Source organism: Anastrepha obliqua, chromosome 5 (genome assembly GCF_027943255.1).
Source record: "Anastrepha obliqua isolate idAnaObli1 chromosome 5, idAnaObli1_1.0, whole genome shotgun sequence".
Classification (NCBI taxonomy): domain Eukaryota; kingdom Metazoa; phylum Arthropoda; class Insecta; order Diptera; family Tephritidae; genus Anastrepha; species Anastrepha obliqua.
Genome location: NC_072896.1, coordinates 7,027,609 through 7,041,750, shown reverse-complemented (window position 1 = coordinate 7,041,750; position 14,142 = coordinate 7,027,609). Strand labels below are relative to the sequence as shown.

At 36.7% G+C, this 14,142-nt stretch overlaps 4 protein-coding genes across 4 annotated transcripts; 2 read left to right on the top strand and 2 right to left on the bottom strand.

Moving 5' to 3' along the window:
* Positions 1-377: 377 nt before the first annotated feature.
* Positions 378-7,255, bottom strand: LOC129247789 (intraflagellar transport protein 52 homolog). Its single transcript, XM_054887101.1, has 6 exons — positions 6,960-7,255; positions 6,673-6,890; positions 2,869-3,112; positions 2,630-2,813; positions 822-1,073; positions 378-720 (listed from the first exon to the last, which is right to left on the bottom strand). Exons 1-6 carry the CDS (start codon positions 7,070-7,072, stop codon positions 427-429), a joined length of 1,305 nt encoding a protein of 434 aa, XP_054743076.1. The 5' UTR covers positions 7,073-7,255; the 3' UTR covers positions 378-426.
* Positions 7,256-8,438: 1,183 nt separating this feature from the next.
* LOC129247792 (cytochrome c oxidase subunit 5B, mitochondrial-like) lies at positions 8,439-10,424 on the top strand. Its single transcript, XM_054887104.1, has 3 exons — positions 8,439-8,699; positions 9,734-9,907; positions 10,030-10,424. Exons 1-3 carry the CDS (start codon positions 8,618-8,620, stop codon positions 10,134-10,136), a joined length of 363 nt encoding a protein of 120 aa, XP_054743079.1. The 5' UTR covers positions 8,439-8,617; the 3' UTR covers positions 10,137-10,424.
* A 644-nt stretch (positions 10,425-11,068) lies between these two features.
* On the top strand, positions 11,069-11,764 carry LOC129247791 (cytochrome c oxidase subunit 5B, mitochondrial-like). Its single transcript, XM_054887103.1, has 3 exons — positions 11,069-11,301; positions 11,357-11,533; positions 11,604-11,764. Exons 1-3 carry the CDS (start codon positions 11,184-11,186, stop codon positions 11,705-11,707), a joined length of 399 nt encoding a protein of 132 aa, XP_054743078.1. The 5' UTR covers positions 11,069-11,183; the 3' UTR covers positions 11,708-11,764.
* Positions 11,731-13,486, bottom strand: LOC129247790 (tRNA (adenine(58)-N(1))-methyltransferase non-catalytic subunit TRM6). Its single transcript, XM_054887102.1, has 2 exons — positions 12,266-13,486; positions 11,731-12,199 (listed from the first exon to the last, which is right to left on the bottom strand). Exons 1-2 carry the CDS (start codon positions 13,215-13,217, stop codon positions 11,790-11,792), a joined length of 1,362 nt encoding a protein of 453 aa, XP_054743077.1. The 5' UTR covers positions 13,218-13,486; the 3' UTR covers positions 11,731-11,789.
* Positions 13,487-14,142: the final 656 nt, after the last annotated feature.

Genomic DNA, 14,142 nt, shown 5'->3' with positions numbered 1-14,142 from the left:
TCAGAATTTCAATTAAATTTGAATCCACTACATGTCGACACTTGCGGTGATCAACTTTCAACTGAAGCATGCAAAATATGTATGTAGGTATATATAATATGATCATTCGGTATATTTACAAGTGTGACAAAAACTTAAAAAAAAAAAATGCCAACTCCCTATAAATTAGTTGCAAATAAGAAAAATGTCCATGTGTGTATAGTTGTTGGAACTCGCTGCAGTTGCAAATTAAGTTGTCTATGGGCAGAATTTTTACTTTGTTTCACATAATAGAGCACTAGAAAATACTGACAATTTAAATATAAAATTTAATCAGTAAATTTAAATTTAGTAAATGTTTAATCTACATCGATGTCGAAATACCACACCTGCTCGGCACAACACCCACTCTCCCTTTTTGCTGCAACCCCGCTACTCCAGCATAATTCACTCATCTGCATAAGGCCTGTAGCTAATAATCTGATGCGCCAATATATTGAGTATCTCACGCGCTGCCACGTCTTGATGCTCGTGTATAATGCCTGTGATCCGCGCACATTCTTTAATATAATTTTCCAATTCACGTGAATTTAGTGGCCTGTGCGCATCCTTCGCACAAATAGACTGCACACATTTGCTCGTCATTTGGGCAAGTTGTGTGCGCGCAGCGCTAAACACCTCATCCAAATCGTAGAGTTCTAAGGGTGGTGCAGCCGGTTCGCTGAAGATGGGTGGAAAGGTCTACGTGCAAGAAACAGAAAATGAATATTTGGACACAAACTTAATTGAATTTTATTGGCACCACAAAGGGCACCGCGATTTCACCTAAGCACCATACTAACCGCTAGTTGTAGAGGCGGCAGTGGTATCTCAAATTGCGGTTTAATAATTTTCAACGGCTCATATTTGACATTCAATTGCTCGTATGTGTCCATAATATCCTTTAGTAAGTGATTACTTAGCGAGTAGATTGTCATATCAAACATCTGCTTGAAGTCCGCTGGTGTTTCTATGCCGCCCATAGAGTCAATGAGACAAGCTTTTGGCCGATTAGCGATGAATGCTATGTCGGTGAAGGTTTTGTTATCATTAATCTGTAAATTCACGGCAAGCTTTAGTAATATAAGATTTGATAAACTTATTTATAACTGTAATATCTGGATTTTTTTCTACAAATTAGCTATTAGTATAAGGGGTTAGGAGTAGTAAGTTTCAATAATGTTTTTTTTTGCTAGTCAATTGCTTTGCTTTACAAAAATAAAAACATAGCATTAATATATCATGTTTCGACTTGACTTTAGCAAAATTGCCAAAAAAAATTAATAATTATAAATTATCGCTATTTGTGTGGAGCCCGTTTCTCAAGAAGTCCCTTGCGGTGATCATTATGTATGTAACGGAATCTTTGAGCTTAATTTTCACTGGCTTCTAAAAATCTGATCGACTTGAAATTTTGCACACCTATCAAGGACCGATAACAATGCAATAATTTGATAAAAGTTTTCCATTATCCTTACTAGGATTGCCAGGATTAATATTTTCTTTTTTTTACTGTGGGCAAAAAGTAAGGTGAATTTGGTTGTAAAATGAAAAATCTTTATTTAGGCTCCCTCCACGAAATAAGTTCTTCATCCCGATTACTTCTTTATCACGGCCGATAACTGCATAGCTTTAGACTCACAGTCGATAAGTTCCTTTCTTATGGGAGGCATTTTGCTTCACTTTCATAACCTTCTGTACATAGGTAGTTGCCAATAGAATGATTGTAATATTTACTATATCAAGCATCCCACGCTTTTAACTCTAATTTGAATTATTCTATTTGTATCTTAATTTTTGTTATAATTCTGTTCTGAGGTAGTTGACTATGACTGATGTTGTTGTTGTTGTAGCAGCATAAACATTCCTCATACTTACACACGGGGAATGCTGCTGGAGTCACAGTCTTTGGCCGGATATAAATCGGGGTCGTTTCGGTAGCATAGAACCGACTATCGTGGAAACGTGGAAACTATGACTGATCGTTCGATTTGCTATTACTTCATTATAGGTCTCTTTGTCATTAAAATTTATTTTATACTTTTTAGTTCGATTGGCAATAAAAGCGTGTTTTTTAGTTTTTTTAAACTATTTTTTATTTCAAAATTAACAATATGGCGGTCTCAGGAAATATTTTTCAGATTTTCGTGAAAAAAACCGACAATTAATTGTTTAAAAAAAATCGAGATTAAAAAAAATCCTTCGATCATGCACGAGTTTTTTATGTTTTTCAAAAGCAGTATAAATTTTATTGAAATCTACCAAACGGTTCTTAAGTTACATTGATCATCAGTTCAAAAAACATAGTTTTGAGAAAAATGCATTCAAAGTTTAGCTACTTGCCCTCGAACGCCGTTCCGGAGCGCCCGAGCGCCCTTTGTTAATTGTTAAATAACTCGAAAAGTAATTGTCGAATTCACTTCAAATTTTCAAACAATATTTTTAAGATATTATACTTTAATAAAATGCAAAAGAAAATCCAATTTTATTTTAATTCTGACTACCCCTAACCCCATAAATAAATACGAATAGCAGTTAAATTTATTAGTTTAGTATTTTTTAGAAAGTTAAATATTATATCTTCGTTTCATATTCCACGTTTTCCACTCACCTCCACATCATTAAAATCCAAATGTGAATACTGTATCTCGTTGCCGCCTAAAAGTTGTAGAAAATACTCCAACAGCGCATCATTTGTTTTATCACTTTGCAGGTATTTATCATGCCACATATAACCGGAACCAATGGCAAGAATCTTGCCGCCACATTCGTTTGTATAGTAGCCAGCCAAAGGCCTAGCAGATCACTTTTTAGCACAATAAAAGTAAGCGTACATTTCTTAACACTCACCGATTAAAGGGATACACGACAGGACCAGTGGTTAGCAGCACATTTGCCGGTTCAGAGACATTTAAAGTTGCACCATAGGGATATTGAAAGTGTATTTTGTATTTCTCATCACTAAAGTCATAATCGACGATCTCGATATCTTGCTTTATTAAATGGTGCCACATGGACTCACAAACTACACCGCCGCCAATAATGCACTCCTTGGGATGGAAGTTCTTATAGTAATGGGGACGCACGACAGTATCTAAAGAAATGATAAAATAATAATACCTCGGCGAACTATTTTCTACGTGAATACATTCTGTCAAAAAAGTACCGGAATCGCTCAATAAAACGCAAAGTAATTGTTTAATCATCAAAATTTATTTTGACGCCTTCAAAATAGGCTCGATTCGAAGCAATACATATACGCCAATGATTAGTCCAGCCATCAAAGCACCTTTTAAACGCGTTTAAAGAGATCTTCTTCAGCTTCTTTAGCGAATTCTCCTTAACGGCGCCTATCGACTCAAAGCGGCGTCCGCGGAGTGCCAATTTAAGTTTTGGGAAAAGGAAAGTATCACAGGGGGCTAAATACTATGTAGTATACGGTTGTTGATCGATGATATTTGTCGAGTTTTTGGTCAAAAAAGTGTTCACAATATGACCCTTGTGAGAAGGTGCCTTATCATATTGCAAGATCCATGAGCTTTCTTTCCACAAATTGGGCCGTGTCCTACGCACATTCTCTCTCAAACGTCGCATAACTTCTAAATAATATTCTTTATTTACCATTCGGAACGAATTCCGAGTGCACAACACCATGATAACTAAAGAAACCGAGTAGCATGACTTTCACCTTGACTGACTTTGACGTGGTTTTTTGGGTTTCGGCTCGTGTGGATAGCGTCATTCAACCGCTGGATAAGCCTTGTGTCCGGATTCACTTGCTCAATCATGTCTTTAGCTTCCTTCTTCCGATGAATTTTTTTAAAGAAATTCAACTCTCTTGGAACGAGTCAAGCAGCCACGCGTCTTATGACCAATTGATGGTGTAAAATGTTGCGAATTGATTTTTGACACACGCTAAGACACACTATAGAGGACAGTTGTATCAACATTCCAGCAAAAAAAAATTTAGACATATACATATGTAACGCGCGCTTTTTAAATAAACAGTTCCCGATATTTTTTTTTGACGTGATAACGTCTTATACTAAGTTTTCACCGCAGCCGGAGTTTGGGTTCTCTGCCGCTATCGTGTTCTTAGCGCAAACACCAAACAAAACACCTGTCAAATCCCATACAAAATTAAAACACAACTCCATACCTAAACCCACTTTTCAAAGTGTGTTTTGTTGGGTTTGCGTCTAATATAATTATTAAGTGGTGGCAATGTTGCTCGTTTTCCTCATTTATTATTGCATTCTTATCGAAACATGGCAACAATGATTGCAATTTGTCAATATGACATTTGATTGACGCACCGGCTATCCATTTGGTGAATCTTGCTCAAACGACTGTTATATATATCAAACAACAGGTAAAAAACCGAGTGTTAAGCGAATAGAGGCTACTGGTGATGCGCCAATTCCGCAATATGGACCGGGAATAGTTTTACACGAACATTATTTATATACGGTTGGGGGAACAACTGGCTATGATTACTCTTGTGATGTGCATCGCTTAAATTTGCGCACACGAGTGTGGGAATGCGTATATATCTGTCGTCCAGATATACGCGAAGATCCAGAGGGTCGTTATCGTCACGAAGTTGTCTACGATGGGCAATTGTGCAGTTGTGGCGATTTTTTTTACAATATGGTTCATACACTCAATGGATGCTCAGATCACGAATTCTAGAAAATTGTATCATAAGAGTGGAAGCAGGATCAAGTGGCCAATCGGGCAACCAGATGAACACCAAATTTAAAAGGATAATAGTCTGCCGTCTGATTTAAAGTTCGTATCCATGAGTCTATGCATAATTAAATTCGCTTTTTCCAGATTAACGATATAAACAAATTATTTTCAATAAAGAAAAGATACCAAGTTTTTAAATCAAGGCGGCAGTAATGTGCTAAATAGAGATTGACCTCGAATGCCTGCAGTTTTTTTCTGCATACAGAGCAATTGCCACGCGCTTTTTTAGTGAAATCGGGTTTCGATAGTTCGTTTTTCTTTTGGCTATTTTTTCAAGTTTTCTGCACAATTTTTCAAAGCAGGATCTTTCCATTCGGAAATTATCTTTGAAAAACTTGTCCCCATTACTCTGGCAGTCTACTTCCCAAAAGGTACTGGAATGTTCCTAAAATATACATGTACATTATACACAAATAATGTATCATAAATCTGTTTACCATACCAAAGACCATACACTTTGCGAACGCATTAAATTGGCAGCAACGCTTAAAATTATTTTATTTTCTCTTAACCTTTTTTTTAAATAATATGTGACCAACTCACTATCAATTATTTTAAAATAAAATGATAAAATCAACATAACAAATTGAATTTTATGCACCATTTTATAATTTTATCAATTTTCATAATTCTTATTTCACAATGTCAACAAAAGACAGTTCAAACACAATTTCTCCCAAACTTCTGGTGGAAACAGTTAACAGTTCTCCCAAACACAACTCCTGCAAACACGGTGTTTGCTTTTGGTGGAAACGTAATATTATAATTCTATTTAGCCGGCTGCACGCACGAAAAAATGTGTCGTTACCTTGCTCATTTGTCGTTACCTTGCTCATTGCCGTTACCTTGAATGAACTGCAAGCGAAAGCGCGGATCGAACGACAAAGCAAACAAAGCAATCGAACGGAAACGTTCGACATCTTGCTCTCTCTTACTTAAGTGAGCGTATATATGTATGTATTTACGCATATGTACATATATAAATTCACGTATTTGTATTTGCATATGCCTTCTTATTGATTATTATTAATTTGATTTACTTGAAGAATTTAAAATAAAACCAAGTTTGTTAATAATACCTGTTGTTTTAATATTATTATTATTAATTTTTTTATTATATATGAAGGAAAATGTATGGTAATATTTACCACATACCTTATAAGATATGTTGTATACTAATATATGTATATAAACATGCATATGCATATACAATTTCGCGCAATTTTCAAAAAGAACAAATCTATATGTAAAGATGCATACAAGACATATGGACATATCAAATATACGAATCTATTCCGTACGCAAGCAAATGTAAGCTAATGTGCTTGAACTGCAAGCGAGAGCGCGGAACGAACGACAAAGAGCACAATCGGCCCTCGCGTTCGGCAACGTTCGACATCTGGCTCTGTCCTACTTGAGTGAGCATATATATGTATGTATATGTATGTATGTGCGCATTTGTATATAAATTCACATACTTGTATTTGCATATGCCTTCTTCCTGTGTGCATGGTAATGAACCATTTCTCTGTTGAGAATAGGACGATGATAGAAAAAGTAGGAAATGAAAGGGAGTGTTTCGAGTGTAAAGTGTCTTGAAAAAGGCAAATCGATGATGGTGCCTCTTAGTGTTGTTGACTTATTAACGTCTGATGCACAATCGAAATTGAAGATAAATGTGTAAATGTAACTTGACCTATTCCATTGCAATTCCATTTACCTCCTCCTCTATATCCATACAAATTATATATCAAACAAATAAAATTAAAATTTTGTTTTGAAAATTGCAACCATTCCATCAATATTTTCTTATGACGTTGTCACGTTAAACTATCGTCAGTAAACCGACTTTACAGACAACCTCTTTTTTTGACAGAATGTATATCTTCTTGCTGCACTCACCACTATTTATGTATATGCCGTACTGTTCCAAAAAGAAATTCACATTTGTATTGTATTCCTGTTCGCCTCCTTCTCCAAGCATCACCCACAGTTTGCCACCCTTTTCCACAAACTCCTTCAGCACTTGAAACTCTTCCTCAGTAAAGCGATCTTGTGGCCCAGCTAGCACAAATATGCTGACGCGCTGTAGCTTTTCTTTCTTCAGCTCGCCATCGATCCTGTGAAACAGTTTTTTTTTTTGCATTACAAACTTTCGCCATTTTTTGTGTTTGCGTGCATTTACTTACTGGTCAACCTTCCAATGTATTTTAATTTTCCTATGCAGCATTTTATAGTTGTCCGCCAGTTGGAAACGCTCATTTTTTGATATGTCGAAGCAAATAAGGCCCTTGGACATCATACTTACCTATATGTTTTGTTGTGTTTTTTTTTTAATTCTATAGGCTTCTTATCCTCAAAATCGTTGAGTAACTTGCAGCAGTTGATTTTCAATTTTCCGGTTTGTGTTGTGCATATCCGTTTCCTAGCAACCATGCACAGCGTTGCAATTTTTTCTTGATGTACTGTGAGCTCCCGAATTTTCTTTACACAGATGTACTCATACTAATATACATATATTTATTTCGATTATTTTGTAATGTACAATTTTTGTAAATATTTACTATTTTGTATGCCATTAAATCGTATTACTTAATAGCCAGCAAGTAATTGAAAGTTTGAGGACCAATGTATTAAATCGTTAGGAACGTTTTACTAGATGCTTACACAGACAAGTTTTTCTGTCAAACTATCTATAAATCTCCTACACACTGGAACTGTATTGCCAATAAACTCAGATTGTACTAAATTTTTTAGTAAATGGAAACAGATTTGAAAAGCAATACTTTTAGAGAAACGGGAATTTTCAGTTGTTTCCTCAGCGATAGTATGGGTGCCTTTTCAAACGATTTCTGACAAACCGTTGTTATGCGCAATGTCCCCCTACTACGCCGACAAACCAATCAAGGACTTATTATGTAAGAAATATATATATATTTGACGATTACACCACTGTTGGGTGTTTGGCCGAGCTCTTCCTTCTGTTTATGGAGTATGTTTCGATATTTTCTACAATTGGAGGGACCTACAGATTTACGGCGCCTCGGAACAGCAGATGGTTTTTTATGAGGAGCTTTTTCATGGCAGAAATACACTCGGAGGCTTGCCATTGTCAGCTGAGGGGCAGCCGCAATCAGCAATTAACTTTTTCTAGCAAATCTGATATAGTATATTGTAAAAATACGAATAATTTGAAAATTTCCAATTTTTTCTTCGTTGCCACACTGACGGCGGAAATCTATTCTCGATTTTGGACAGTATTTCAGATTGAATATGTATGTACCTATATTTTTCATGTCGTAGGTGGGAAATTTTACAAAAATAAGGTTTATTTGACCGATAATTTGTATATATGTTTGTAACAATAATATACAAATGATATGGTTTGACAATTTCCGCGGCAAAAGATTGGCTCTAAATTATTGATTGGGCTGTTGCCTTTAAAATCGTGAAACTTTGCATAAATATATTTGTCAAGACCCAACAGGATTATTATAGCTCATATTTTAAATTTATAAAAGGCACTAGCTTATCAACAAATTAGTATTTAAAAGCAGCGTACATTTTTCTCTGCATCTCGTCTAGTCAAACTTTACAGTGCTGCCATTTTCAACTAGTAACTTCAATTTCGCTAATGGAAGCACCTCTGAAACTAGCTGTCACTTTGACTTTTCACCCTTTCAAGCAGCGACAACGAGCGAGCCAACGAGCTTGTGTGTGTGTTGGAAATTACGAAATAAATCAGACTTTTTGTCAAAAATCGAACTTTTGTGTGCCATCGCAGATTGCGAGCATTTGCTGAATTCCAAAAGAAAGCCAGTTAATAAATAACATAAATCAAAAGAAAATGGCAGCGACTTGTGGACGTTTGGCTTTGCGTGCGGCGACACGTCAAAATTTGCAATACACTCCAGTGCGCTTCTGCAAAAGTAAGAAAATTTTATTATAAAATGCTACCACTAGTAGATGAGCCTTTATTGTAATGAAAAAAGTTGCTTGAAAATAACCTATAGAAGCACACTGAGGCTGGACCACAGAAATGTCATGCCAAATTAATGGTCTCATATAGCATTTCACGCAAGCATTTTTCTCGTGTAGCAAACTTTTCTGTGCTAGATTAGAGGGGTCGGAATGCGAATGTTACGTAACGTGGATAAAGTGAAAAATGGAGTTCTTAAAAAAATTTTTCTGATTAATCTGCAATAAAAATTCTAAATAAAAATAATGTTTTCAATGCCAATGGGCAGTGTGACTGCGTTTATGTAACATTGAATATTAGAGATTTTTATGGGGCGGTCAAGCGATCACGTTGCCAATGTGACTAGGCCAGTGAGCCCTAAACCAAAGTATTACGAATTCTTTAATTTATATGTGTTTATATGACAGATGACTGGTTGACTGACTAAGAGTAAATTCACCGCCGCCCATGTTTCGCCGAAGACCTGTCTGTTTATGTAACCTTTCACAGTTATAAAATTTCATGTCATTGAAAGTATTTTCCCTACAGCATTTTTTTTTTTTTTTTTTTTTTTGAAAGGGAACGCCAGAGTTATTTACTAATGAATGTACATATATGTATGTGACATAACCACAAAAATTATAAGCGCATTAGTATTTTTGTGCTTACGAAATTCTGGGATAAACTTCAGGAACACTTAATAGGTTGTATTATTGTGTTTTAGTCACGTCGGCTTTTTTCCATGATTCACTAGTTGGTAAACATCATGCACACATCGGCTAAGGGCAGTCAGCTGTTAGGGTGAACGGCCAAAATAACTTTCTATTGATATGGGATGTTAAATTCTTGAGCCATTATGAGCTGAGGGGCTTGTGTATTGACTTTTTTTAAACAAGTCACAAGGACCTGTAAGTTTAAGAATTTTATTTCTTTATAAATAAATGCTACATTCCGCATACCATATTTTTCGATAATTACCTATTACCTATAATTTATCCATTACAGTGATGAACGATCCCATGGAGCACGCTACCGGTTTGGAGAAGCGTGAACTTTTGGCCAAGGCTGCTGGTAACGATAATCCCTTCGACATGAAAGTGTTCAAACGTGGCGCTGGCACCAAAGAAACCCCCAACCTGATACCATCAGCATTTGATGCCCGTATTGTTGGTTGCATCTGTAAGTATATGTAAACTGAATATATCGATAGTTTTTTACTGGTGTGATATAACTACACTACACTATTCATTACATGCGCGCAATTTTTCTGAATTTCCAATTATTTTCACTCTTTACCCCAGGCGAGGAAGACCAAACCTTCGTGCAGTGGATGTGGCTGCAAAAGGGTACACCAAAACGCTGTGAATGCGGTCACTGGTTCAAATTGGTTGAGAAGGCTCCTGTTTAAATAAAATAATTGCAAATTTCATTTTACTAAGCAAAAAGTAACCAAATAAATTCATAAAACCAACATCAACAAATCCTTGAAGTAATAGTGAAATTAAAAAACGACAACTTAGGAAACTTAAAGCAAAACTATGTGAGAAATGAATTGCACCGCTCTATGAAAGCTGCTTTGGTAAAGCCAACAATTCACCACTGGCCTATTATTAAAATAATGGACACTGTAATAAATAAATTTAACTGTATGTAATGAAAACAAGCAACAATAACACCTACAGTGTTTTAAGTAAAACTTGTATGCTTATTATTTTATTTCTACTTGTATCGGGTGAAACTGCTTTCGTTAACGAATGTCTTTTTGTTGCTCAACATTTTACGTTATTGTTCCTTTGAACCGAACAAACTTTTTTTGTCGGTAACCAATTTTTTATGACTGCTTTTATGAGCGGCATGTACATATATATCTATAATTGCAATTGTTAAAGCCAGAATTAAAGCATCGCAGAAATCGAGGTGTATTTGAAAAGTGAATAAAATAAATACATTTTATTTGAATTATTGAATCAAAGTGATGTGTTGTGTTAGCTTGTGAATATTACTTAAATTTGTATGTTATGGAAGCGCGCAATGCGTTGCCACATCATTCGAGGATCTTTTCGAATAATATACTAATGTTATCAACACAGTAAAGGAACGAAACAAACGTTGGAATAGACATGCATACTTCTACAGGGCTCCATTGCAGTTTTAATAGAAATCGTTCCTAAGATAATTGGCTAACCGTTATTGGGCCGACCCGGATTTACATACGGCCAAGAACTATCACTCCAGCAGCATTCCCCAAACATTTATTGGGAATGTTTATGCTGTTACCAACCATACATTTTAATTCAATTAAAAAAGAACAATTCTGGCTATTTTTTTTCGAGTATGCTTTGTATTTTACTTCAAAGAATATTAAATAATAAATTTCGTACAGGAGCGAAGCTACAGGCGGCAATCGCAAACTTCGAAAACTACTCAAACCGAATAATAAAGGTTATTTAAAAGTATGGCCCAGAAACTACGCAACTGCGTCTCTACTTTACCAAAAGGTCTATTCAATAATATCTTCAATAGCCTAAAAACAACAGTTTGCTGCTTCTCCAATACTCAAATACGTTTGGCAGGTATATAACCCCAAAATCTTCGTTTTTGAATTTAACTATTGCTCTGCCTCTGCAGATATGAATGATCCTATGGATCATGCGACTGGTATCGAAAAACGCGAATTAGAACAGTTTAAGGCGGGCAATAAGGACCCTTGGTTGCTTGATACGGTCTTAAAACGCGGTCCTGGCACTAAGGAGCAACCAACTATGATTCCATCCGCATTTGATGGACGTATTGTTGGGTGTTCTTGTGAGTTATTCAAATTTGCTTTCAGATATTACAAAAACAAGCGTTTACTTTTATCGCATTTTGTGCCCAGGTAAGGGGAATCGCTTTATAAATTGGATGTGGTTGGAAAAAGGTGCACCCAAACGATGTGAGTGTGGACATTATTTCCAATTAAAGGAAATAAAACCAGTTTGAAAATAAAGTAAATGTTTAAGAAATGTATTTAACTTGGAATATATTTACTCATTATATTAAAAAAAAAAATTGTATGTATATGTTATTCTATAGTGTATCCCGTCAATAGGTAACCACTGTTACCATTCATGTTAACTTCCGGATGCGTGCGATTAGGTAATATCTGGTAATAGCGCAGCCAATTTGAAGTCAAGTGCAAGTTCGTGACATTCGAGCAACTCTTCAGCTCCACATATAAATCCATCAGTAGCTCCTTACTTTGGCTATACAATACAATAGGTCGAGATGGTTTTACAAATGGTAATAAGGCCTGTACGATATTACTAGGATGCTCTTTGGCAGCGATCACTAGCGCATCGAATTTGGTGCGGATTAGTTCGCAAGCACGTTGATTTTCCAATTGCCATTTTTGTGCAGGCGCCGCTGTACTTGTTGGTACTAACTTCTTTGTCTCATGGCTTTCTCCGTTGCTATCACTACTTGTAGACGTTGCTATATAAAAGAAAGAGGTAACATTTCTTATTTGCACTATGTACTTAATACTTTTCGATTACTTACCTGCATCACCGTCGCTCAATTTCTGCTTTTTACTGCTAGGCTCTGCCTCTTCTACTGGTGTGGTGGGCTCCGTTGCAATTTCCGGCAACTCTTGTCCCTCTCCTTGATAATATTCACGCAATACGGAATACAAATTCACCGAGATGCAACGTTGCAGTTGCTCATATGGCAAATTCAGCGCTAACACCGCCTGCTTCTGCGGCACATTGCCCGGGTGCATGTGCACCAGTGTCGCTTCAGTGCCGGCACCCATCGAATTCAGGAAACTGGCTGGTAGCAAGCCATTTGTGCCACTTTCATACAACAAATAATTACCAAATGCGCTCACACCTGCATAGGAAATAAGCTGTGAGAGGGTATCTAATCGCATGCCCAACACTTTATCAGCATCTTGTCGGTAGTAAATCTCTGTTATTAATCGAAGTGTAGGTCGTCGTATTTGAACAAACTCAAAATATTTTTTCTCCTTTTTACGTAAATACTTCTCTTGGGAGTACTCCGTCTTCGAGTGAAACGTCTTAGAATTTTCGACTATCTTCTCAATAATCTTCGTCGAGTCACTGTGCTTCTCACGCAGTTCTTCAATATCTTCCGGACGTAAAGCTTGCGAATCTCCATCGTCAATTATGTTTCGGTTATCTGCACCGCTGGCCGATATGCCCAAACGTTCGCGTATATCACGCAATTCCAATTCACTGCACAACTCCAATGTGTGTAGGCGCTGGTTGCGTTGTCCGCGCTGCGTGGAAGGGGTAGTTTCTTTTGGGCACATTTTAAACGTAGCGCTATATGGCTGATCCAATAAACCACGCAGCTCCAACTGTTCCTTGCCCAGCATGGACGTTGTATCCAGACTGCCGAACTTCTGTAATTTCGTATATTTTTGGCGCTGAATTACAATATACTCTCCAAGTTGAATTTTTGGCATTTCGATCACCGCTATTTTTGTCATGATTTTGGATATACGTTTGGAGCTATTTCTAGGATAAGCACACAAAAAACAAAAGCCGGTATAAAAACACTTGCAGAAAAAGTTATCTGCACATGTAAACCAAACTGTCAATAAAGAAATGACAACACCCCAATTATAACGAAGCTGCCACGCTGAAGGAATTTTCACGTTAATAAAAGATTATGATTCTCTAACTATCAGGTCAGTCCATAAGTTCGTGCGTATTTTACCCATAATTTCACTGTAGTACGATTTTTGCACACAAAAAATTATTCGCGGAATATAACGGAACTATTTATATTTTCTTTGATATATTGTGCATTCAACAAGTGATTTTAATCGCGGATAGAAGCACGTGTTGTTAAAAAATAAAATGGAATCTTCGGACGCGATAAGAGGCATATTTTGTATTTTTTTTATAAAAGTGGTAAAAATGCAACAACTGCTGCTCCAGAAATAAACACTGTTCACGGAGAGGATACCGTGAGTGTAAGGACTGCGCAAAAGTGATTTTCAAAATTCCGAAGTGGTAACTGCAACGTGGAGGATACCCCGCGCGCTGGGCGTCATGAAGTCTTTGACTCCGACGCCTTGCTCGAACTCGTGGAAGCTGAGCCAAATTTGACAGTCGATATGATAGCTCAGAGGTTAAATTCATCGCATGGAACAGTTCACAGGCCCCTTTTTCAGTTGGGAAAGGTTTCAAAGCTGGGAAAATGGGTTCCGCATAGACTTCCGTCGCCAACCTTCAATAGAGAGTGAATGTGTGTTCTCAGCTGCTGCAACGGCTTGAAAATGAAAGTTTTTTGAACCGTATCGTTACTGGTGATGAAAAATGAGTCCTTTACAATAATCCTGTTCGCAAACGCCAATGGTTAGATAGAGATGAAACACCAGAACCGACCCCTAAAGATGGCCTTCACCC